We start from the raw sequence: 27,636 nt of genomic DNA, 5'->3' as shown, positions 1-27,636 counted from the left end.
CACCCTAGATCTGACCACCACCATTCATAAAATTCAAACTCATATTCAGTTAATTAAATCTTTGGTTGAGTTAAAGCTAGCAAGGTATCACATTTGAAATCTGTTTATTTGTTTTTGTTTATATATTGTTACTTTTATCTTTTAATTCTTAAACATTTATTTTTCAAGTTTCTTAATTTTTATGTTTTTAGAATATGCCCTGAAGTCTGAAGATAGTTAAATAAACCGAAAATTTTGCAACAAGAGTTTTTGTTTCACGGATCTGAGAGTGTTAGATTTAGAAGAATTGTTTATTATAGAGAGGATACACAAAGTGAATTACTGCTAAAAAAGTGATTTTTGTTGAATATATCCAATTTTATGTTGCTTAATTGGCAGCTATGCAACCAACTGTTGTTGCCAATTTTTGGATTTTGTAATTTAGAGTGAATAGAATTAATCAGTTTGATGAGCATAAATGACATCTTTAGATCATTTTAACATTTATTTTTGAACACTGTTAACCAATATAATAGCAAGTATACAACATGATAAGTTATACAATAAATGACAATTTAAAGAGTTCCCCAATTACAATTTGAGGCAAATCGGTTTCTTAGTTCGGATAGAACATACAAACAAATAGAGATTACTACTTTATATTTATAGATACAGACATGAGAAATATCTGGAATATACATATATGTAACTTAACAATTATTTGAACATTAAAATAAACAGAGAGTGGAGAAAAGATATTTGGTTCAAATATTTATGCAGATTTCCAAGAATTAAATACTAATCAACAAATTTAAATATCTAATTCAGGACTCCAACTTTGTTTGCTCTAAGGTTCAATATTCTAGAGCTCAGAATGGTATAGTAGTTCTCCTGAAGAATTGTCTTTTTTTGGGTCAGCTTGTGGAAGAAATACTCTTTGATTTTGGGATTTTGGGAAAATTTTACCAAATACATAGTGAACACTAGGACCCCCATCATAAGGCCATAAGGGAAAATGCTTTGATCTGCAAAGAAACGCAGTACTACAATTGAAACTACGAAGAAGCTTGTAAAGAGGACGGTTTTGATAACAGATCTCATATTGATGATGTTCTTTGCTTCATCTCTATTCTCGAACTCCATTCTAAAGAAAACCCCATTATTCAAACTGGATAATTTTTAGAATTTTAAACTATTTGATTTCAATTGTTTATTAAAAAAGTTATAATGGCCATAAATCATTATCATAAATAATAGTAATAGATCAAAAATAAATCATTGTTTCTAACGTACAGAGATACCAGCATAGGACGAGACTTCAGAGACGACTGTATGGAATTCCATTCATCCACAAATTACTTCAACTGTAAGACTTAGTTAAATCTTAGGATCATTTTAATTCTAGTTTGAGAACGTGGCAATGCACTGCAAGCCTAAATGTTTGAAAGGGTTACCTCAAGATGTGGTATTTCTTGAGATAATATTTTCCAAATAGGTACGGCCCCACTGTGGTAAGTACACAGATTGTCCACACTATTGTAAAGCAGGCGAGGTAAGGATGAGGGGCTGTGGGTTCTTCCCAAACGGTGTAGTACACCACTTGCGGGGACACAGCCTCTAAAATAGAAGAGCAGTTTTTTTTATTTAACAGATTGTTTATCTCATTGAACAATGAACATATACATAAAATCAACTAGGGGGGGGGATAAAACCCACATTTTGGAATCAGGAAATTGATTTATCCAAATTTTTACCCTTAAAAAGATATTACTGAGGGTCTTTTTTAGGATTTTATCAATGCTTTTAAGAAAATAAAAAAGACATATTTTTGAAAATCAATTTAATACTTAACTCCATTGGTTATCACATGAGACATGATCAGTTCAAGAGGAAAACTGTTAAATTCTAGGATGTTTATTTTTATTTATTTATTTATTTATTTATTTATTTATTTATTTTTTACATGACATTTTTGCAGAACGTATTGAACCATTCTGGCACTCCTAAGATGGGCTAAATTGTGTTCCTATTTCTTAACAAATTGGCACGTTGTGTAAATTTTGAGATAAACCATAATATTTAAAATCAAGTTCTAAGAACAGTTGAAGTTAAACCTTGAGTGTAAGCTACATATGCTGGGAAGCCCATGATGATTGTGAAGATGATGACGAGAAATCCAAGAATTCTCTGGGATAGCTGTTCTGGTTCAAGCTCAATCATTCTGTCAAACTACAAAATCGAATATTTTATGGGGTTTTTAAATCTTTCTCACACACTGAAAATGTTTTTTTTAATTTGTGTTCTTTAAATATTAGTTCTCAGCGCAAATCAGAATAAATTTTTCCACTTGAAGGGAGTGTTCGCGAAAAATGAAAGGGGTATAAGCTTACAGCTAAAAATAAGCGCTTTTGATCGCTGCTAATCTTACTTCTATCTGTTTCAGCTTTAAGGAGAAAACTGTTAAAAACGACTCATAATGAAGAACGTAGCGTCCATACAAATTCAGAAATTTGCAACATTTAACTCGGATCGTAAAAAATCATTTTATTCCAAACAAATCATTCAGATATTACAACCAATAGTCATTGGTATTATTTCGACGCATTTGTATATAGTTGATATTTCATAATATTCTTTTATTTTTTATGATCTAATAGTTACTTTTGAAAACATTTATTCCTGTTTTGAGGATTTTTGATAATGATCAGACAAAATTTTCATAATTACCATAAATGTTCGAAAATCCAAAGCCAGCGAAATGTTATTTTAAAAAACGAAATCAAAAATACTGTGTGTAAACTATGAATGATTTATTAGGAATTAAATTGATTTTTTTACGATCCGAGTGGAATGTTGCAACTTTCTGAATTTGTATGGACGCTACGTTCTCCAGCATTAGTCGTTTTTAACAATTTATTTTTCGACGTAAGTCTATACCCCCTTTCATTTTTCGCGAACACTCCCTTTATTTGTTTGAGTTGACCATATATAAAGAGCAGTGCTTATTTTCTACTAATTGATTGGATTTATAAATTTTCAATACAAGGACAGACAAATGGACAGAATTACAGTCAATAGGAGGACAGAGTTACGGTCAATAGGAGGACAGAGTTACGGTCAATAGGAGGACAGAGTGAACTGCACAAAAATTTACATTTCAAATTGTTACAAAACGCTTTAAAGAATTGTATTTGCTCATCTGGATAGAAATGCAATGGTAGGATCAGAGATTAATAACAACACAAATAGAACACTAGATGTCGTCTTTTCCTAATTTAGGGGCTTTTCGCACACAAAAACCCTAAGGCAGAAGCCCAAAGGAGTTCCGCGCAGGCAACACATGCTCTCTCTTAGTCTTGTAATTCAACGCTGCCTGCGCGGAACTCCTTTGAGCTTCTGCCTCAGGGTTATTGTGTACGAAACACCCCTAAATCTTGAAAAGACGACATCTATCGTTCTATCTGTGTTGTTCTAAATCTATGGGTAGGATATAGATCAAACAACATCATTTGCTTACCTTGATAATCATTAGAAGCCTGGAGACGGAGATTGTTGTTGACAACCCTAAGGAGAGGTATACTAGGTAAACATCTACTAGCTCTAGTGAGAAAGCTAACCAGTAAGGCAGGGACATGATGGAACTCACCATGCTCGCACAACACTGCAGTATCATTCGGATTAATAAATAGACTTTAAGTCAAAGTAGACTGTAAAGAAGACCAAAATTTCAAAATTTTAAGGTTTGATAGTTCATTTCTTTTGATTAAAAAAAATTCAAAAAGCCTTTTTTCATACTTTTAGTGAATAAATATGATCTGTACCACTCACTTTTTGTAAAGTTTAAGCTATTTAAATTTTTCTTTAAGAAGTGAGACTAAAGATTGATATTTTTCATTTAAACATTAAATGATGAAATATGCATTTCAACTTTTATTTCATTTCAATTTTTCCACTTACTAGTTTAAACAGCTTAAGAAAGATAAAAAAGATTAAAAAAAATGTATTGGAGTGATTTGGTAAAAATGTCAATCCCCTAACCTTTTCTGTTTTTTTCAAGGTTTCATCTAAATGACCTAGAAATACAGTGTGTCTCAAGAAACAGATGAGAGGCTTCTTGAAGAAACCAATTTTAAAATTAAATTTTGAAACAAGAATCATCAAAGACGATTGTCCGGGCATATCTTTAAAAATCTTTAAGTTGTCTCTCAAAGGTCATTTTCATTGGGACACCCTGTATTATAATTCTAATGCTTTAAGAACCAAAATGAAGATGCTTCCAAGGGCAGAAACAACACTTACCACAACACTGACAAAAGCATTGAAGATTTCCACAAGATAGTAGTTGAGGATGAGGATGATGTTGACACGGAGGTAAGGGAGGGACTCTCTGTAGCCCCGGATTGTACATGTGGTAATGTTGGCTATCAGGAGAATTATTAACATGTAGAAGAAAACTAGAAAGTTAAATTTTCTAAATATAACGAGACTGGGACTTGAAAGATTACTCTCTGATGTCATGGCCAAGTCATTTATGGGGGGCATGTTAGAATTTCAAGATTTTAATATGAGCTATACGACCATTACAGCTAGAAGAGTGGGCAGTATTGTTGTTAGATTATAAAATGAACCAAACGACCATTACATCTAGAAGGGTGGCCAGGTATTGTTGTTAGAATATAATATGAACTATACGACCATTACAGCTAGAAGAGTGGGCAGTATTGTTGTTAGATTATAAAATGAACTAAACGACCATTACATCTAGAAGAGTGGCCAGTTATTGTGAGTTGTTTGATAAATGAGAGAGGTTTAAGTACCTCAAAGAGAAGCCTCGGAACGCGATATAGATATCCGAGATATCCAGAGGCGTACAAGAGCATTTGTGTAGGGGGGGGGGGCGAAATTTTCCCAAAACAAATTTGGTGCCCCCCCCCCCCTTGGCAACATTGTGTCCCCTCCCCTTAAAAACCCCTTTTTTGAAAAAATATTGATACCTTTATTAACTATGTAAACTATTCGATTACAAACACACTTCCAAATAACAAGTGTTAATAAAATATTAATGTAATTTTCGTAAGTAGACTCATCAGAAACTTTCTCTTAATACTGTGCTGTAAGCTTCAAGGGATGAAAAATAGAGATGGAAACGTTTCTAAAAAAATCTTAATTTTCATAGGATCGATATACATATGGTATTAGAAATTATGATATCAAATATATATTTACACTGAAGGCAGTATTGATTAAAGCTTTATCAATGAAACTTTTTAGTTAATGGCAAAAGATATTTCTTAAAGTAATTTTTTATATGATGTAAGTATACTTAAATGGAATACAAGCGTAATTTCAAGATCCTCAATTTATAGAGTGGTATGTCCGATGTACCTTTGAAACCTTCATTTCTACATCGTTTCTGAAGCAAGAAATGCAAAAGTCACTTTTGTAGAGAAACCACAAGTAAAAATAATCAGTTTTCAAATGGGAAACATGGATATTTAATGCAATACTTGATCAGACAAAGCTTTGAAGGGTATTGTTGTGAATCAGAATATATATTTTTTCTTTTTTCTTATTCTTTTAGTTTGGGTGAGTGAAATGCAATGCAATGTAGAATGTAGATTGCTTGAGGAAGGGAAATGCAAGCAGATCTAATATTGAAAGAGCCCCCCCCCTCGTACGCCCCTGAGATGCCTTCTCACCTCAGACCTTTAATTAACCTTGGGAAGGGTTCAAAACTACCTGTAATATTAAGCCTAAACCACTCTCAACTATGCTTTCGGTGTGTTCTGATGATGCTATTCTAGATTCATGATTTATCTAATTATTGTTAATCTTATTTTCTGAAATATTCATCTTCACAACCTTTTAATAAACTTAAAGATTATTTTTCAAGGTCTCAATAAGTGGTGATAGTTAAGTAGAAAAATAACATTGATCGTTATCTATTTATTCAGAATATATTGACGTATGATCAGTTCTGCTAGTTATACCTTTCTCTGCAGGCGTGGAGAAACTTTTTAGCTCTCTTCTTCATCAAAGAGCCGATTGATACTTTGTGAATTGTCCAAGAACAGTCAAGATACGTTGAATGTTTAACAAAACAGACAAACTGTTTCCTCTGTTTTTTGGGCTATTTAAAGTCATAACTTGAATCTAGCAGTCTTTATAAATAAATAAAAGTTTTACGGATCCAAGTCTGTATTAAAAAGATATGGAGAAAAATTGAACCTTTTTAAAAATTCTCATTACAAAATCGTTTAAGTTTTAATAAACTTAAATGGAAGTTTAGATTAACAAGGTTATTGTTAATGATCAGATATAAAAATCATTAATCTACTAATGTTTCCTACTGACGATGCAGGAAAAAAATTTAGATGAATTACAATTATTTTGAAACTTATCTGATAAGCATAGGCAATTTTATTACAGGAAGATTTAATTTATTTTGACAATATAATATCCTGCGAAAATACTCACTATTTTACGTTCAAAGAGGTTTTCAAAAATTCGAAAATCGAAAGAATAAGTCCAACATTATATGCCAGCTGGATATAATGCAGGAAACAGGATTTAGGATACAGAATACTTGATAAATTAACTGGAAACAGGATATACTAATGGAGGATTAGGCCTACAGTCTCTATTAGTGCTATACTACTCATAGAACCAAAGAATAAGGAGAGCAAAAAAACGAACTTTTCCTGTTTCCAGGTGAATTATCATTTCATTGCTAAAAATTATGACTATTTTAAAAATGGCGCCAATCTGAATAATCCTTATCTAAAAATCTGTTTTAATTGCATTAATAATAAAAGAAAGGAATTGGTTCTTTGCCACAAACTCGGTTTTCTTATCCCTTTCTTATCTCTTTCTTATCCCTTTCTTATATCTTTCTTATCCCTTTCTTATCCCTTTTTTATCTTTGCAACACAATGTTGCAGACCTTAGATATTTCAAACATTGAATACTGCATTAAATTAATCTAAGTATGAAATATCACAGGTTTACACAATGAGAGTGAAAAGATACGGGAATTCAAGTTTTTAAATTTGTGACAAATACACAATTCCTTTATTAATAGTTTGAGGGTTTGAATAAGATTGAACATAGTTAGTTCAGGACAGTTGAGTAGTAAACATCTCTCTGTAAGAGTGTTTTAGGCAGTTTACACACTGCTTTCTCAATTCAAGGCTTTCACACAACTTTAAAGTACATTCATAGAATTCTGGAAGATTCTATATATAATCTGGCTTTCGCCAATCTTGTGGCGAAAATGGGGCCAAAACCCAAAAAATCCTTGGATAATTCTNTTAAAAAAAAAAAAAAAAAAAAAAAAAATTTATTTAAACAAATTTTAACTACACCATTTATATATGTATTTATATCTTTGTGTGTGAATAAATCTTTATAATAAAAAAAACTATGCCTCCTTTTGAAAAGTTTTAAACAAAATTTTTTGTTGATTTTGAACTATCTGTATAATAAAACAAGACGTTCATAAATATTTATGTTGCCTATAGCTGGCCAAACGACTGGACCGATTGGGCTTAAAAGTTGTGTGAACACTCAGGGGTGGCCGGGAATAAGCTATAAAAAATTCCTAATTTTTTTCAATTTTTTTTTTTTAAAAAACATTCTTTTCCACAGGCAACGCTGGGCCCTTCAGCTAGTTTAATTTAATTGTTTAGCTTGTTTTTAGTTTTATTTAACTTTTGAACCCCTGACTTTTTTATTTCAAAACCGGATTGTACATTACGTGGGACCCTTCAAACTGTGGGATTTAAAGACAACATTTAAGCAGTCTTATGTGCATTTAATATTTTTACAAGAAGATTGAGAATTATATTATTAAAGGTAAACCGGGTCCATGTGTATGTACAAGGCACAGTCGTTGAGTATTATGCTTAAGTGGACATTTTAAACTTACAGCCGTCTTTTAATTCCATAGTTGTAAGGGTCACACTGTACCATACTAAAATATAAAAAAGCATTTTCCAACAAAAACTTAAAAAAATAAGATAAGTTTAATTGGGTGGAAATTCAATATTTTCTAATTGGAGATAAAACTCTGTTTTGGAATTGTATAGAACCTACACACTACACAGGGATTGTATAGAACCTACACACTACACAGGGATTGTATAGAACCTACACACTACACAGGGATTGTATATACACAGGGATTGTATAGAACCTACACACTACACAGGGATTGTATAGAACCTACACACTACACAGGGATTGTATAGAACCTACACACTACACAGGTATCCCCACAAAAGATAAGACTTCAGAGACGACTGCAAGACGGTAGACTAAATGTAACCTTTGAATCGTCATATTTTAAGAGTTTCAGGTCGTCTTTACGTTCTAATCCTTTGTGGGTAACCCTGTATAATCTGTGACCTCTAAATTGTCCTGTATATCTTTGCTCGGTACTTGTCCCTCAAAAAAACATTCCGCACTTTATAACTCTACAGTACATTAATAGTTAATATATTATATGAAATAAAATGTAAAAGTAAATATTTGTACATTGACATAAAATCGAGCTTCGTGTAGAAACTGGACTAAAAGGACTGTCGATCTAATCTCAAGGGACCCTTCATTCAACGAGTTACATGTCTTATTTTGCAGCAGCAGTACCCCTTAACCCTTTAACTGAACAAAATTAATGGAATTAAATCCTGGCTTTTTTTGGAAATGGATAATTTTCAATTGGGCAACCTGTCTTACTTCAAATTACTTTGACAGTCCTTTTAATAATTCTTGGAACCGATTATTCAAATTACGTTGACAGTCCCTTTAATAATTCTTGGAACCGATTATTCAAATTACGTTGACAGTCCCGTTAATAATTCTTGGAACCGATTATTCAAATTACGTTGACAGTCCCGTTAATAATTCTTGGAACCGATTATTCAAAGTGATTAAATCTTAGAGAATAGAATATATAGAAAGGAATTAAAAGAATATCTCGGTATGAATTTTTTCAGTCCCTTTCAGCCTAAAAGGAACTTCAAAGTGTAAAAATCATGTAAATGTTCACAAATTATATGCAGTAGAGTACATTAATACAGTATGTTCCCTAGACTATTCATTTCAATTTCGAATTTTTTAAACTGTTAAATAAACTTTATAATGAATTAGGTGAATAAAAACATCATTTGATTTATAATTATAACGGAAAATCATCGTTTGTTAAGTGGAAGGCATAGAGTCTATGTGAAACGATCATTGGTCAATTATTAAACCAACCTATTTCATGCATAATTTGGGTTTCTTTTAACAATAATTTTAGATTTTCAATAAAATGATATTCCAAGGCCCAACAGGTTATATAGCACAAATAGTTGGATGACGACATTTTATGTCCCAATTATTAAAAAATAATAAATATATATATATATATGTATATAAATAAATTGGTCTGTACGGAGTGCACACTATACAACAGAAACTGGACTCCCTTTGTTTACAAATACAGACTTTGGATTTAACTTAAATATAGATGACGTAAACTAAATCAAATTCATTGTAGGTTTCCTCTGTATGGTTTCTGAAGCATCATATTTAGTAAAATCTGATATTTAGATATTTAATTAAATAACAATCAAAAATTGTTCCTGGAAGCAGAAAACATTGAAACCGTTCAAAATTAATTTAAATTTTTTGCAAATTTTCTATTATAAAGGGATTTCCTAAAATTGGCTTACACAGGGGGAGCAACCTATTGTAACAATGTGTGATGTTGTTGATCTTTTACGATCAGCGATTCAAGGATTTTTTAGATCGCTGAGATCATAGCTGCCTAGGGGTATCATGCCCCCCCCATTTACCCTTCGGTTGGATTTTTGAATCCTATTTTGAATCCTAACGGATTTATTTGAGTTTGCATGTGAATTCTATAAATAACCCAAGCCACGCCGAAAAACCGAAGCCACGCCAATTGTTCCGTTATTCCAGAGGCCCGGGCATCGGTGGGATAGCCGGCCAGCTCCCGGGGAACTAGGGTTAAGCTCTAGGCAAGGGTGGAGTGAAACTGGGGACAAAATGGCAGTTGAAGATCAGCTCCAGAGTTAACACCATCCCCTGAAGATCTCCCATCACTCTGTTCCATTCTCAATTCATAATATTTGATTCGTATAGTATTTTCCTTTAGTTTTTGCATCGTTGTAAATAATAATAATTTGTAAGAAGAACCGACTCGTCGAATATTCAATCAAATGAGTAGTTGCATTGATTCATTGATTCATTTTTCTTTCATATGTAATACTATGTTACAATCAGGGTGTCATTTTATTTAAGGTGTAATTTTTGACCTCCAAAAATGACTGCGTGGAGGTAAAAAGGTCAATATTGACTTTGACTTTTACTCAAAGTGGCTTTGACAAGAAAATTTATTCATTCATAGAGAAAAAAACATAAATATAAAGTCTTCCAATGAAATTCCAGTTAAAAAAAGTTGAATAAAAATTGCACAATGATTAGGGAAGTTTGGTATTTATTCTAGGGGAGATTCGTATGAATGCATCAAGCAGTGCCTCAGAAAATGGAAACGCTGGCCAAACGCCTTGACCAAAGGAGCTAATTTTTTTTTGAGGGAACCCATGGGTGCCCGGAGAGAAACATAGGCTAAAAAATGTCGACATTTTTTCAAAAATCTTAAGTTTTTTCTCAAAAATCTATTTTTTTCAAAATTCAAATAAAAAAATTTCACGGGCAACGCCGGGCACTTAAGCTAGTTATTAATAAGAATAAATTTTTGATAAGAATAAATAGGAAAAGAAAAATGGAATAATGTATTTTTATCTCAAACTGCAGAGATGGTGACAAATAAATTTAATCAAACATTTTTCATGAATTTTGAAAACATTTTCCTTTACAAAAAAATAAAAATGCAAGAAAGGTACCCCTCAACCAATTCATGACAAAGGAACTACTTTCATTGAGAGCGCAAAACTATCTTTTTTTACTATTTTTCAGCAAACTTAAAAACCTGAAGATAAAATCAAGTTTAAAATATGCAGAAACATTTATAATAGAAAAATAAGACAAGCCAAGAAGGTCTATTTTAGTAAATTAATAGGTTGCCAAAATCGAAATCCTAAGAAAATGGGGATACATAAAAAACATTACTAGGATGGGGAACAAGCCTAATCAGAGATCAATGAAAATTGATTCCATTAAGAAGGAAAACTTAATTATCTCAAATCAAGTTATTATTGCTAATGAGTTTAATAAATATTTTCATCTATCGGCCAATCTAAAGCAGAAGCTAAAGTAGATAAAGATTTTTCAGAATTTCTTCCACCCTCCTCCATGCATTCTTTTGCATGATCCAGTAGAAATAATGGAAGAATTAGAAAGACGTGAAAACCAAAACTCTGAGGATCTAAATGGAGTTTCAGGAAAATTGATTAAAAATTTATCTGAAGAAATATAATATAATATCGAAAATTTGTAATTTTTTGCGAATTTTCTGTGATTATTTGATTCAATTTAAATAATTTTTAGATTTCGATAGAAATAATTTATATGCACATTTTATGCACTATTGATTTTGAGAGAAAAAAGGTACGCTGATTTCTTTGGGTCATTGGATACCAAAAAAAATACAAATTTTCAAAAAATATCGAAAAAACACCATGCAGGAGAGTTGCACAAAAAAGAAGCCGCAAATCACACTTATTTTTACTCATGCAATTATATTTTCAAATTCGCTAAATGCACAAAACGACTGTCCTGATGTTTTTTTTAAATTAGGAGAATCTACACGAAAAATTTAACGAATAAAAGATACAGATTCAGTTTGATTCTTGGGATTATGGCTGGATACAAAATTGAGCTTTAATGACTATTTAAAAAATATACAGGAGTTAACTTTTTCACTTTATGCTATGAAAAAAATTGAAAACTTTTTAAGCTTTGAAACCATGAAATTTCTCTATTACTCCTTTTCCCACTCCCATTTAGAATTTAGTTCAACATTCCTAATGCAAACTTCAAACAAAAATATTGATAAGATAGAATCATTGCAAAAGAAAGCTATTCGTCTGTTGATCGGGTTACTTAGAACAAGTCACACAGTAGAAGCTTTTTGGGCTTTAAACATACTCCCCTTCAGAAAATTATGAATTTTAAATGTTATAAAATTTTTATTTCAATTGAAAAGAGATCAATTACCCCAACATTTAAAAAAGATTTTATATTATCAAAAAATATCAAAAACGCATATCTTAGAAGCAGAAATTTTTTTTTATATACCTAGAATAAAATCTATTAAAATTGGACTGCTTCCTCCTCACAATTTCCCTAAAGTATGGTATCAAAATAAAAAAATAAAAACTTTTCTAAGCTTTCAAATATCAATCATATTTCGTATTTTAAACAGAATTTAATTGAAGATTTCTATCAGCAGAACAGCTATGTTTGCAAAAGAATCGAAGAAAGCAAAGACGGCTTTACAAAGAAAAGAATAAAAAGATTAACAAGAGTAAAAGACATAATCAAACATAAAAGATGTCAAAAAACGGCACGAATTAAAAAGATGCTTAAAAATGCCCGTTTTTCATAGAACCTATATCGCTTTAACACGCCTTAAAGCTTTTTTTACTTTCTTTTAACATTATACAAATAAATCTATAATTTTTATTTCTATTTGTTAGTTCATCGTCGAAAAATATTAACAATTCACCACCAATCTATATTAAATATAATGTAAACAATAAATATGTACCTTTCCTTATCCTTTCCTTTTCCTTTTATTTCTATTTTTACATTATTTTAGATTGGGGGGAAATATTCCCACAACCTCCACTTTTAGAGGTTTTCAAATATTTTCTCCTGAAACACTTAATTTTGTATGTTTTTCTTATATTTCGTAAATAAATAATTTTTTACTTACTTTACTTTACTTTGTACGCTCCTCACTTTCAACAAATATTTTGTAACAATATAAATTCTTATTAAAACATTTTTCTCAAAATACAATCAATTAAAGCTAAAAATTAAAATTAGTTAAATGATTAAACTTAGAAATGGATTATCCAAAAATTTTAAGTCTGATTCAGTAATGTCTGGACAGCAAAATGAGAATAAATTATTTGTGTCTTTTTAAATTATTGAAGTTTTATGCTCCAATAGTTTTTAATACAAATAAAACTTATCCTTAAATAGTTTTACCTATAGTGTTGTTCACATTTAAAAGTATTGCAATTTCTGGAGGTGGGAGGGGGGGGAGGGGTAACAAAGTTTGTTTTACTTCCTCCCATAAAGTGCAATACACATATGTTGACCATAAATCCATCCTGAAACCTTTCTCCAATAGATGTCTTATCCTGAAACCTTTCTCCAATAGATGTCGTCTTGAAATCAAATCCCTTATCAGAGCCGAAACCAAACCCAACCTCCTCCGTCAATAGACGCCAATTCCGTGAAAAGTGAAAACACATTTAAAATATAGAAATGCTTAGAATTTGTGATCATTGCTTTAAACAATAATTTTTGTAACCAACCGGGTATTTATTTTTCACAGGTCACAAAAGGTTTTAATCTTCTGATAATATCAATGAGCCCCACCTACCGAAAACTAGTAAGTTTGTTTAACCAAATATTATAAATTGATACCAACATTTTTAACTACAAGAAAATATTGTTATCCATGTTTAATACCAGTATTTTGTTACAGGTTTGAAATACAGATTCTTTTGTGTTTGCAACTTGTGTATGTAGTGGAGAGGGGAGATCTACCCGAGCAAATTCGAGCCCGTTTTGAACTCATTATTTCAAGCTAAACCGATCCAAATCAAAACCCTAGTAATGGACATCATCACACCTCTCCATGGAGACACCACTGAGACCCCACACCAGGAGCCCCTGAAAACATGCACAAGGAATTTTCCCTGCCAACTACAGGGATGCATGATTTGTTGCACACCAACCAACCAACCTGGACATGGACCTGAACAACAGTAATACCTACCCAACCTCTCCCAACCTTGATGACCTCCCTCAACCACCCACCAAACACTCCATCCTGCTCCTCACTATTGTGTTCAGATCGCCATCCAGGCGATTGACAACCCGGAACTATCAATCATCGAAGATATATATGCACCACAATATCCTGATATCCAACATGGACTTCTTTCTCTACAACCACCCCAACCTCCCTAAGCCACCCCAACCCTGCTAAGCCAGTCTAACCCATTACCTTGCGCCAGTTTGAAACTTTCAAGCCCCCCAAGGTCGACAGGGCAAACTGGAGTGGTATGTTCTATGATTTCTACCTTTGGCTATCGGCCATCCTTGACGGATTCACCCTAACCTAATGCAACAACACTGTGAAAGTGGCACTCACCCTCCAAGCCATCCCGCTGAACAAGAAGGGTCTCTTTAACAACATCATCACCTGGGACACCTTCAAGGTCAAGTTGAGTGAAGAATTTGGAAGCATCAACATTTTTGGCAAAGACGTCAAACAGATTTTTGAACTCCTACCCCGATATGAATCCGTCCAAGAATTTGTTGAAGAACTTTCTCCCAAAATCAAGACTCTTCATAGCCAGCTTAGAAATTATGCAGCAGTTCCACAACTGGGAGGACCTCCACAGCGTTGCCATCACTCAATCACTGATATAAAACATCATGAGAAGCCTCTGTCTGGATGTGAGGCCGTCCTTTAACGACCAATTCTCCCAATTCTGAGAACAGTGCTCAGCCAATGTCCGACCTCTGGCCACATTCCTGTTCCTTGCAAAGTTTGTGAACAAGTGAACAAGTTGGAGAAGAAATACCGATCCAACTCCCTCAAGCATTGGAGTTAAACCAGTTTAAAACGGACCTCCCAACGCCAAATCCAAGTCTCCTCGCCAGTATGGCACTGGATCCCTATGACTCAGTCTGATTTCTCAATCAGCCCTCTCAACTCTGCCCCCCTTCATGTACACCCGAAGGACCTCAACCAAGGTTCTCGTTTCTCATTCTCAGTTCCACACAAATGGAGGGACCTCAACCTCACATCATGCTGGTCAGATCTCCATCTTGCATGGGGGGATACAATCATCGGTTCTTCTCCTAAGAAGTGGAACAGGATCCACAGGCAGCAGCTCTGTACCAAAGCAACCTGACCCGGAACTATCTAGTATATGGCTCTGTTCCTTCCAACACCATCACTTGGGTGGAGAACCCCTCATCTCCACCACCATCAAAATTTGAGGCAAATCGTTAAAGGGGTTCCTGAGTTATGATCACACAAACAAACAGAGATTACAACTTTATTTATAGAAGATATAAATACATTATAAAATAACCCTTCAATTTGTAGATGAATTTCATTAATGTTTGTATTCATGCCAAATATTATTGTTAAATATCAAATATAAGAGAAATATTAAATACCAGCACTCAGAAACTACAGGGTGAACCACAGAGGATAATACTTTGGCGACCACTGTACGGAACCTTTTATCTTAAATTAATATAATTTCCTTCGGTTTTAAAATGTTTTAATTCTTTGCAAAATCAATTTAGCACACATTTGAAAGACCAATTTGACATAAACTATAAAATATCTACAAAGAAAAACCATGTAAGAAGACATGTGTCAGCAAAAAAAAATTTATTTTTTTATTTTTAAGTTTGATAAGATTTATTTTTTCTTGTTTTTCTTTTAAATTCTAAAATTAAACATTAAATTTTAGTTTTAGGTTGACACAATACGAGATTAGAAAAAAAAGAAAACATAACACACCAACCACCAGAAAAAGGAGCAGCCACATTGTAAATCATTTAAGGCATAAAATTGAAGGAAAAATAATCAAAATAATGTAAATATAATAAAAAGAGAAAATTAATGTATTTTCGTGAAAATAAACTAGAAAAAAAGGTGAAAAGATAAAGGGATGATAAGGAATAAACTAAATCTAACAGTCAGAAACAAAACATAATTAATGCAGAAATACATAATAAAAACTGAGTCCAGGAAGAAAGCATCATCACCGGAGTGCTACCAGAGACCCCGTTCCACCGGAAACCCCTACCGCCACCTTACCGGAGACCCCGGCATTTTCAACGGAGACCCCAAAGTTTTCATTGGAGACCCCAAATAAAATAGTTAACATTTTTGAAAATTTAAAATGCTCTTGATTGTTTAAAATGTTAAAAAATTTATTTTGTCATGAACTTTTACATTTGGATATAGTAATTTATGCATTTTATAGACAAACAGAGCACAACCAGAGCAAAGATTACAACTTTATATAAATAGAAAGATATTTTTAAATTGTTCCTTTGTAAATGCATAAAATAATATCCAAATTTAAAAGTTTCTGATAAAATAAATTCAAATAGGTTTTTATGCCATAAAAAAACAATTTACATTATCAAAAATGTTAATTATTTATTTGGGGTCTCAGATGAAAACTTCGGGGTCTCCGTTGACAATGTCGGGGTATCCGGTATGGTAGCGGTTGGGGTCTCCGGTGGGACGGGGTCTCCGGTAGAACTCCGCGCGATGATGATGCTTTCTTCCTACACTCATAAAAACTAAGATAAAAGACTAATTTAAAAGTTTAACTGAAGGATGGGAAAATGTAGCAGTTTTCTGTCTAAAACTTTTTGATCTAAACTATTAAAAAAAAATTTTTATTTGGATTCCCAGAAAGCTGGTCTTATTTAAAATTTAGAAAAGCCAAAGGGTAAATAAAACAGGGATAGCGGAAAAATGATCCAACCTGGCGTGGGTCAAGTGTGCAAGGAGCACCCCTGCAAAGTGAATAAATACTAAAGTGGGCCAAACTCATAGTTGGATGACGACATTTTATGTCCCAAGTAAATATAAATATGTATATATATATATATAAATTGGTCTGTATACGGAGTGTACAGTACAACAGAAACTGGACTCCCTTTGCTTACAAACACAGACTTAGAATTTGTATTTAACTTAAATATAGATTAACGTAAATTAAGATTTCAGAAGTGAATTTTAGCCATTCTACTGCACAATAAATAATTTCAGACAGCACAATAATGCCTGTATGTATAATCTGTAAAGCAAGGAATGCCCAGTTTGTCTTACCAAAAAATGAAGATGTTCAAGAAAATGGTTAGTTGCTCTTATAGGAGTCTGTTCTCAACCGAGCCAAGGGTCCAGGATTTGTTTCAATCATTTCGATCCTGACGATATAGTGGTCCCTAATTCTGATCGATGCAGATTGAAACAAGGAGCAATTCCGAAGTTTCATGGAAACTATATTAAGGAAAATAATGATCATAACTATTCAAAATTGCACGTTGAATTTAGATCTGCCAGATAACGTACATTGTAAATATAAAAAAATGAATTCCGGAGTTAAATGTAGAAGCTAGATACTATGTTGCTGGATATATTACTCACAAGTTAAAACTCTCTGCATCAAATGACAGAAAACCGAACTCCTGGATATCATTAAAAGGGGAGGGAAGATTTAGAACCGAATGAAAAACTTAAAGAAATTGTCGCTAAATGTGATAAGATCTTTTACCAGGTTCTTGGGAAAGGACTTAGTGATCTAAAAAACCCTCTGCAGAAAAGTTAAAAACGAGATTTTGAATCAAAATCCTGACTTCCCTCCTCAAATACTAAATAGTAACTCTATTTTGTAAAGTAAAATTTTACTCGAGAATTAAAGTTTTAAATGTAAATCTGAAACTAAATAGAATAAAAAACTCTGTAAGAAGTCTAAAACAAATGGGCCAGTTTATAAATTGAAATATATCTATTGGTTTTCACTTTTGTATTTTGACAGATTTAAGAGTGGCTGAGAACTAGACATTAAAGATATTAAGAGAGGCATTTTCAGGTTTTTTTTTTCCAGGAAGGGCTTACTTCGTCTTTTTAGGGGGAGGGGGGTGGAGGCCAAAACTCCCCCGAAAAGAATTTATTTCACTAGTCCGAAAAATGAAGATCTTCGAAATATATCTCTTGGTCTTCACTTTTGTATTTTGACAGATTTAAGAATGGTTGAGAACTATAAGACATAGTTTTAAAGATATTAAGATTTTTTTTCCAAGTAAGGGCTTACATTTCTTTTTCTTTTGGGAAGGGGGGAGACCAACCCTCCCCTCCCCACAAAAAAAGCATATATTTAACTGATCCAGGAGGGGGATGAGCCCCCATAGCCCCACCCCTTAATACGCCTCTGGATAATAACATAGATGTGTTTAAGAAATTTACAAACATATTTCAAAATGGAGTGAGATTTGAAAGAACAAAACTAATCAGTTTTAAAGATAAATTCTTATAGATTTAGAAATGCCAGGCAAAATCAATGAATTGATTAAGCGACTAAATAGTATTTACATATAAAATACATATAAACATACAAAACTTTTTGATTTTCAATCGTAAAAATTTCGTAGGTCTATCTGAAGACGACATTTACATGGGTCTTTAGTCTATTTTTTCTAGTGTTTACTTTCCAAACGAAATCTTTTCATGCAATTAATTCCAAACCAAATAAAACCTTATGGCCCAACCTGTCATCGTTGCCTTAGTCTGTTTCACTTTAGTATTTATTCACTTTGGCACCCCTGGGCCTGGAATCACAAAAGGCCAATTTATTCCGACCTCCATGTTTCTTTAAAATACATGCAACTGAAAGAAACAGGTCTAAATTTTAGTTTAATTTTATACTTTAATGTGTTCTGTATTTTTCAAATTTTTTTTTAGAAATGTGCCTTGTTGGTTTTATTCCAAAAAATTTAATTTTTTTGGGAAACCTCCACAAGGAAATACCAAATACATTAGAATATGTAAATTTTTATGGAAACTAGTAAAATGACTTACTCATCAAACTTAAGGATGGCCATTGACCATTCTCGGTAAAAACATATATAGATGAGACGAAAACGAGAAAATACATTCAAATGGAATATCTTCAATCTCACAAATTACTAGTTTAGTCTTGTGAGAAATGAAAAAAATAATAAGATGGAGCCGCAATTGTTTCCAGGAGATATTCTGTGTCCATTTATTTTTTTGAATGTTTAATCAAACCAAAATGAATTTTCAGTCACAACATTGACAATTCTAATTTTTCTATGATTGGTAATTTAGTGTGTAAAAATAGCAAAATATACGTTTTAATGCTTAAAAATTGAAAATAAAAATTGAAAAAAATTGTTTAATCATTAAAGGACCAAACATAATGCGAAAGATCAAAGTGAACCTTTCTAATCTGATTTAAAGGGTTTTGGGTCGTCAGGAAAGTCTTGTGGGTAACCCTGTATATAAATTCATAAGACAATAGATCTTCTTCCATCTATGGATAATATGGATACGACATGTTTGGATCAAAATAGAGAAAGATTTCCGGGATGGTTCCCCGAGATACAGTGAGAACCAGAAAACTCTGAAACAGGAAGATGATTTTAGTCTCAAGTTCTGACTTTAAATGGTCCAATGAACATGAGAAACAGCAATTGTGCAATGTAAATAGACCCGTTTCAGTTAACAATGTATTTTATAAGAGGCTACTAAAACTATTTGCTTTTTAACAACATCAAATAGATTTAATTGTCCGGTGATATTGAAAAGTTTATATAAATATATATTCATGGTATCTGAAGAAATACATGGTTAGGGATGAGACTCATTGACAATTGTCTTTTTCCTTACATTTATACATTTATGACTCCAGCTGTATTACAAGTTCAGCAAAGAAAATCAATAGATGATTAATTAAATACCCAAATTCGGAGGCGTAACTATAAGGCCAAGCAGGGGTTATAAGAAGAAAATAGAAAAAGGACCTAAACAGTTGGAGGAAAAAAGACTACTAGAAATTTCTAGCTCATTTTATAGATAATGATAATCCATTAATATTTATAGAGCAAAATGTGACAAATGACAACATAGGGTCAAATTGGATAAAATGCAGCTAGGCTTAAGTTTTTTACATGCTCAGTTTAGGAAAAGCAGAAGATTTACATTATTTCTTTAAATTTTTCCTTTAATGCCGTTTTACCAAAGGAGTAGAAAAATTGTTCCTGATATTCCTTAATATTGACATGGAAACTATTCAAATATTTTGCACGTTGTTTCTTGTTAACCTTGCTTGCACCCAATTCTTAATAAAGAATTTATTTCCAAATTTCAAAGTTTTATTATATACTGGCTGGAGTGCTCGGCGTTGCCAAAGTTATTATTATTATTCATGGGCATATGTTACTCTCGCCGTTTACCCGTGCTTGGTAATAAATCATGATTTTTGGTAAAGTGTTCTGGCCTTACCCATGGAATTTCCTAAAGGAATTGAGTCTTTGGCACAATCTCAAATTGTCTAATCCCTATATTTTTACAACCTAAAGATGTTAACTTTTGATATTTCAAACTTGGATTATCTGATCTAATAAATTTCATAGTTTGAAATATCCAAGGTCCACGACATTGGGTTGCAAAGATATAGAAAATAAGAAATTAGAGTTTGTGTCAAAGACTCAATTCCTTTCCTTATTTTTGTTTGAGAAAAGTAAGACTCCTTTAAATATTTCAGCTGGGGTTTGGTTAAGCCGTGTAGCCAGCTATAGTGAACATGAATATATAAATAGTAAAAACATATGAAAATGTTATTCAATCAATATAAATTATATAATTAAATATATAAATAGTAAAAACATATGAAATGTAATTTAATCAAGATGAATTATATAATTAAATGTATAAATTAGCAAATAGCTTTTATTTATAGAAAATGTGGAAAAGGAAAGAAACTTAAATTTTCTAATTCCTTTATCTTTGCAACCGATGTCTTAGAATTTTAATATTTCAAACTATGAATAAGATTAAAAACAAATATTCTAAATTTGATATATCAAAATTGTCCATCACCGTTTGGCAAAGAGCTTTCATTAATCTAAATAATAAAGCTCTTTGCTCATATATACATATTTGTTTGTGTATATATATATATATATAAATATGTTAGCTATAGCTGGCCAAACGGCTGGACCGAATGGGCTGAAATGTTTTGAGGGAACCCTTGAATACCACGGGGCTAACATAGGCTAAAAAATTATGTTCTTAAAAAATCTAGTTCTTTTTTAAATTCGATTTTTAAAAATTCCACGGGCAGCGCCGGTCACTTCAGCTTTTCTTTAATATTTTTATGTCTATTGTATATTTTGTATAAATATTCAAGTTTTAATATGACAATTATATTTTTGTATTAAGTATTTTGGTTGTTTAGTATTTTATGGCTTGCCAAATGATTTTAAAAGAACGTTAAGCAATAGCATACTCAGTTCATGGACTTCACCTGCAGGGAATCAGAAAGTACAAAAGAAACGTACAGTTGTCTCTGAAGTCTCATATCTAATGGGTAAGTCTGTACAAGGAACCCTGAATGCAAGAAAACAGACTTTGTGGGTAACCCTGTATATCATTGATTTCTCACTACTTCATGTTTATTCAGAACGATAAAATTCTTGGAATGTTAGAATATATATTTCATTTCGGATATCTGCAAAATCTGAGGCGAAAACATACATATTTACATTTTCAGGAAAAAGCGCAAAAATGAAATATTTATTGTTCTGACATTTATAATCGGTAATGATGAACTATTTGGAGGTTGAGACTGTTTTCCCCATACTATTGATAACGATAATTGTTTAATCTGTAATCTATCAAATTTCTTCATATTAATGTTAATAAAATCAATTGCTTTTCTGAGAAATCTATTTTTTCTCTGTTTTAATCTGAAATCCATCAAATTTCTTCATATTATTAATGTTTATTAATTGTTTTTCTATATAAAAAATCTTTTTTTTTCTGCTTTTATATCTTCCTCAAATCAAAGGGCGCCATGCATTCTGCAACCTAAAGGCCTAGAGATAGAGGTGCGTTCGGCTTTTTTTCAATTCGTTTGATCATCGTTCGTTAACCACCAAGTTTGTTTGTTTTCTAACTGAACGATCGTTCAGTGAGATCTTTTGTTCAGAAAAATCGCTCATTCAATAAAATTTTTCGTTCAGTAAAAAACTTTTTTTTTCAGAACTTCGTTCGTAAAAATCCTTCATTCATTTACAAAAACCGATCGTTTTTAAATAGTTTGTTTAAAATTTGTTTTTCGAATATTTAAAAAACGTTTTTTAGTTTGTTCGAAAAAATATTTTGTTCATTTGAAAAATTAATATTTTTTCAAAAGTTTGTTCAAAATCGTTTTTGTTCATTCACGAACCTCTGACCCTTTAGTAAAAGTAAATTCAACCTAAAGTCTGACCGCGTCAACCTTGTTGCACCGGCTAGCCCTATTGAGTGTCTGCTTTATTTACCCAATGTCCGAGCGACACAGTACAAACTGGGACCGGAAAGGTTGACCGGCCCGAAAATTCAAATGTACTACGGCTGCCCGTACATTGAAAATTTATCGTTTTTTTAAGTTTGTTCGAATGATCGATTTAGAAATAGTTTTTTTAATTTGTCTAAACCAACGTCTAAACGGCCTAACGTGTCCTGGACTAACCAGGGCAAGATGCATTTAAATTCTTCAATTTAAAACCAATCTCTTGTTGGACTAAAGTTCAACAAAAGTTCAACAGAAGTATAAAAAAAGAAAACGCGAAAACTTTACGTTTGACAGGTTAAATTGTGATCAAAAGTACAGCTTCCTGGGACAAGTAACGAACTGTTAAGTCAGCATAGGCCTTGGTTCTCAAGGAACCCCAATTTTGTTTTCGCATAATAAACAGGGTTTCCCACATTATATTGGTTCGGTAATGGCTATAAATTACGATTTTTGGGGCTTAACAGAAAATTAAAGAATGAATCTTATTAAAAAACTGTATAAGGCTAGTATAAATGTGCTTGCAGAACATTTTAGGTTTTTTGAGTATTATGTGCGTATTTTGGTGATAAATTGAAGATAATCTGAAATAACCCAAGTCTGCCGCTTTAGTAATTGTAAATTGGCGGTACAGTGGTAAGGTTGGCCCATCTCGGATATTCAAATGTACACTGGTTGTGTTATATGGGACGCTCTGTGCTATACATGGAACAGAAATGCTTGAATGTAACTTGGCCGGGACATTTAAACTCACTTTATTGTTCTGGCTCATCCCCAGCCATGGAAGATTTTTAAAGAAAAATTTGCAGAATATTCTGCTTACAAATAAAATTGATTGTTAATTTTCAATCCAAAAGAATCATTCTTTATTTTCTGGTTAATTGAAAATATTTCCAATTCAAAGTAGTTGTATTACGACAAGAGTGAAAGCATTTTACACAGCTCTGTCGTTGCAGAACTAATTTGCACACAACAAGTTTGTGTAAATAACATTACAAAATTGTGTACTAAATGTTTTCACTTTGCTAAGTGGTTGATGCATATTGTAATGTATGACATTCAAATAATATCTTGAATGAGCTGAAAAGAATCATTTGCAAACTATAAAAGAAATTTTCACCAAATTCCAGAACAAATTCCTCAAAAAATGTCGAGACCCTAATTTATATGATTCAGGATGAGAGTGAATTTCATACACCACACAGTAATCAGCTCAAAAATAAAATATTTTTATTTTATCAAACTTTTCTGAAAATTTCCTCTATCGTTTAACGTCTATCTCTTTGAAGATGTACATGTGGTTTCTGGGTTCACAGGTTAGGCAAAACTTTAAGAAACAAAAAAAGGAATCGAGTCTTTGCCACAAACACAAGTTTTTGTATCCTTATATCCTTGCAACCTGATAATGTAAATGTTTGATATTTCAAACTTTGAATATTTAATGTAACAGGGTTTATAGTTTGAAATATCTAATGTCTACGACATTGGGTTGCAGAAATATGGGGATTTGAAAATCAGAGCTTGTGACAAAGACTCAATTCCTTTGTAAAATGATAATTGCTGCACTGCAGGGTCACTACAATGTGCCGTCGTTTTCAACGGGTTCATACATAAACCGTTAAAGTCAAGTTAAAGCACTATATCTATCAACAAAAAAATTATAAGAATTTAAAAGGTGTCTTTATTTACATTTAAATTTTAATCTGTTATAAATTATATCTTATTCCAAAATACTATTTTGAATTCTTACACCAAGTTTGCCTGTTTTAAAAAAACGTTTTTAATTCTTTGAACCGATTCATCCTATTTCTTATTCTTCCAACGATAGGTCCAACAGTCGTAACCTCACATAAGCAACTAGTACAGTCATTTGGAGAACATTCTGCTATGATTTGAATACTGTCTCTTTCTGCCTTTCTGCACTCAAGAAATGCTAAACATTACAAATTATTAGTTTAAAACTATTAATTATTTATAGATAAGAGAAAAAGGCTTACCATTATTGCATCTTATTTTCCTGTTTAATGCTATCGTATCATAGGCTATCATAGTATTACATGCTTGAAGATCCGGGATCAGATTTTGTATCGAGGGTTCTGTAACTTGAACACAAATCTGCAATAGAACATAATTTCAAATGATGATACATTTACAGATGTTTCGATTAGAAATTATAGATGTCATGACGTCTTTAAAATCTTTAATTGACGCTACATTCGTTAAGTATGTTAAGTATTTATAATTAAAGAAAGGAATTGAGTTCTTGCCACAACTCAGATTTTCTAATTCTTATAACTTAGCAACTCGTTTTCCTAGACCTTTGATATTTCAAACTATTAATTCTGGTAGATCAAATAGTCTAAGTTTGAAATATCAAAGGTTTACACCATCAAGTTGCAAAGATATAGGAGTTAGAAAAATATTCATTTATCATTTATATTTGTTTAAAGCAAAATTACATTAAACAATATAAAAGTTTAAAAACTAATACTCTTTTTTTCTGGATATCGCATTTTATACTTGACAGGGATTGCCAAAAAACAGGTGCAATAAAAGACTTTTAGCATGATTATAGTTTAGTTATTCAGAGGTGGTTTTCAGAAATGGAGTTTCTTGGTCTCAGTCTAGTGTTTTTCGTTTTCTAAAAAGGTGGTATGATGACAGCACTGCAAGGCTCGATAGGTTTTCGCACATTGATTTGAAACTAACACTGGGTTTGTAAAACTTATGCAGTTTCTTTAGATTTGCTTTATTTGATGGTGAGATATATCCTCTTGAGCTGATTTCAAAACGGGTGAACAGACACATCCCTAGTTGTTATATATGTGATAAAATGTTCATACTTGTTCATCTTTTGAGTGTTGGCATTTTTGATATTTGTTTCCAATGGGACAGTAAGCCCAAAAATATCCATCTTTTCCTCCATTCTATCGATAATTACTAGATCTAGTTTCAGCGCGGTCACAAGGAGGTGGGGGGGGGGGAACAGTACCTCCCCCTGAAAGGGTATGGGACGGGATGTCGGCATACTTCAAAAATCTGTCAATATCAATTAATCCAGTTATATATTTAATTAGATTTGTGTGCCTCCAAGTATATCGTTTTTGTTAGATTGTAAGGCAGAGTTAACTGTTTGATCACCCAGTAGTATTCTTATCCTAGTGTATGCTTGCGTCATAGTTGTTTTGTACAGGGTGGATATTGAAGTGATGTCTAGGCCAGGTTTCAAGTGTAGAGCAGCATTTGTTGCACAGGGTGGTAATCCAGTCCATTTTTTTACAAATTTATCAGTGAATGTATCTAGTTTCTTCAGATGACTCTGTGATATTGTATGAACAGTGAGCAGAAATCGAATAGAAGGAATGAAAAAATATTTGTAGATCCAGACTTGATATTCATCGATGAAATCGAAAGCATCACTAAAAGTAGGAAATAGAGGTTTGCCAAGAAATTTCTGCTCTTCTTGAAATATATTTGGAATTTCAGTTTCACCAATAGTAAAGTTTATTCTGCTAGGTACACCTGATCTGATGGAAAATGATCTACATTTTGCTGGTTTTAATCTCATTCCCATACTTTCAATCTTGGATTTTATTTCATTTTGAATTTTTTGATGTCTTCTCAGATCTGTTGTTATCAGGCAAAAATCTTGAGCATAGGGTAGAGTAATAATTTTCTCTCAATTCAGATTAAATCCACAGTCATTAAAAGCTTTATCTAATCATGTATTTCCATGTTTTTGTTAAATGTTTCTATAAACTGTTAACTTTTAATTGCAAAAGTGACATTTCTTGCTTATAAGAAGCAACGGAGAAATTATAAGAATTAAACAAGTTTCGAGTCAGAAAAACAACACTATTTTTTACATTTTTGATCAGACTAAGGTTTCAGGGGTACTGTTGTTAATTTGGCGTTGTTACCTATGCATGAAAGGTAAAATTGTGCTTACAATCTCTTAAAATTACCTGTTCAGCAACATTAATTTGTTGAAAAAGTTCCAGGAATTTTTGCCTGGAAAAAAAAGTTTAAATTATGTTACCAGCCTAGAGTAAATATTTTCTAGATACCCTGTATAAACACCTCCACTATCATCTATATTATTAAAATGTTTAAACATAAACTCTTTCTAACTGATTGTTTTTAGTTAGAAAAAGAACTGTTTTCTCTCCACTAAATTCGAGAAATGTTGCTTAGTGGAAAAAACATTTTTTGGGTGAATAGGTTGCTAAAAGAAGGATAACTTGCAGTCCAATATTTAATTTTCTTCAAAATCTTTAAAAATCATTTCCCCGTTTTAATATCTTTTGTTACATTTAGGCAAATTGTTTTAAATTGTTAACTATGTCTCGTCTTTCATGATGATGATTGTTAATAGGGATTATGACAGTTAAAAAACAAATAAAGAACTGTTAAACATCAAAAATTGTTATCAAGTGTTATCTTACCATTCTTAATTTTGATCGTTCCAGTTTCTTCATGACCAGTTTTGACTAAAGAAATCATTCCCCGCTAAAACCACCCATGTCAATCCCAGATCAGTAAAAACACCCCCAGCCCCAATCCAAATCCATTGAAACTGATAAATATTTTAAAGGATTTCTAATTTCATACCTGTATGCAGCGGTAGTATCAATACAGCCTTCTATTTCGGTTTCCATTGCAGCCGTAAATTCGTCTGAGCACTCCAATGTAATATTTGCTTCACATGCCTCCAATATTGTTGCAATGTCTGTAATAATTACATAAGTAGCAAGAAACTGGCGTCAAATTATAAATATAATGGATTACCTCGAGCATTGTCTGGGGTTGCTGGTTCAAACCCTGTGTATACTGAGGTACCAGTACACACCACATTATTTATATCTCCTCCAATTTCATTAACAAGCGTGTTGTAAGGGTTGTTAAACACAGATCTCTTTGCATATTTCTGCCTGACCTTTTCATAAAAGGATTTAATTCTGTTTGACTTCTGACCAAAGTTTCTAGCTTGATTCCCAAACAATACACCTAATAGTTTTAGGTCCTAGGATAAAAGTTAATAAATTCGGCAGCTTAAAAACATTTATGAAATTAAATTGAATTCATGTAAATTCAGTTACATGAGATCAGGAGATAATTATGTATGATAATAATATAATAATAATTATAGAGGTCGGACGGACGGACTCTATCAAAACTAGGTTAGAAGTATTTCTATATATATTTCTTTATCCAGCAAAACTTTTACATAACTACTAAAGATAGATTCACGAGGATAAGGATAATTCCGCGTTCATCTCCAGTTGTGGAACTCTGTTTTGGAGGCCGCGAAACATCGTCTTCCACA

At 32.3% G+C, this 27,636-nt stretch overlaps 2 protein-coding genes across 2 annotated transcripts in view; both read right to left on the bottom strand.

Moving 5' to 3' along the window:
• Positions 1-732: 732 nt before the first annotated feature.
• Positions 733-4,739, bottom strand: LOC111705217 (uncharacterized). The gene is made up of 5 exons (XM_023477694.1): positions 4,279-4,739; positions 3,497-3,640; positions 2,094-2,208; positions 1,434-1,596; positions 733-1,123 (listed from the first exon to the last, which is right to left on the bottom strand). The coding sequence occupies exons 1-5, from the start codon at positions 4,519-4,521 to the stop codon at positions 799-801; spliced, it is 990 nt and encodes a 329-aa protein (XP_023333462.1). The 5' UTR covers positions 4,522-4,739; the 3' UTR covers positions 733-798.
• Positions 4,740-23,971: 19,232 nt separating this feature from the next.
• LOC111705201 (uncharacterized) overlaps positions 23,972-27,636 on the bottom strand; it is a 4,214-nt gene continuing 549 nt past the window's right edge. Inside the window, exons 2-6 of the mRNA XM_023477672.1 lie at positions 27,099-27,333; positions 26,922-27,039; positions 26,276-26,321; positions 24,308-24,425; positions 23,972-24,243 (exon numbers count right to left, since the gene is read on the bottom strand). Coding sequence (XP_023333440.1) covers positions 24,077-24,243; positions 24,308-24,425; positions 26,276-26,321; positions 26,922-27,039; positions 27,099-27,333 — 684 coding nt within the window. The 3' untranslated portion in view covers positions 23,972-24,076. The remainder of the gene's footprint in view (positions 24,244-24,307; positions 24,426-26,275; positions 26,322-26,921; positions 27,040-27,098; positions 27,334-27,636) is intronic.

Source organism: Eurytemora carolleeae, unplaced genomic scaffold, assembly GCF_000591075.1.
Source record: "Eurytemora carolleeae unplaced genomic scaffold, Eaff_2.0 scaffold132, whole genome shotgun sequence".
Taxonomy (NCBI): Eukaryota; Metazoa; Arthropoda; class Copepoda; order Calanoida; family Temoridae; genus Eurytemora; species Eurytemora carolleeae.
The sequence above is the reverse complement of the archived record's forward strand: the minus strand, read 5'-3'. Positions and strand labels throughout refer to the sequence as shown.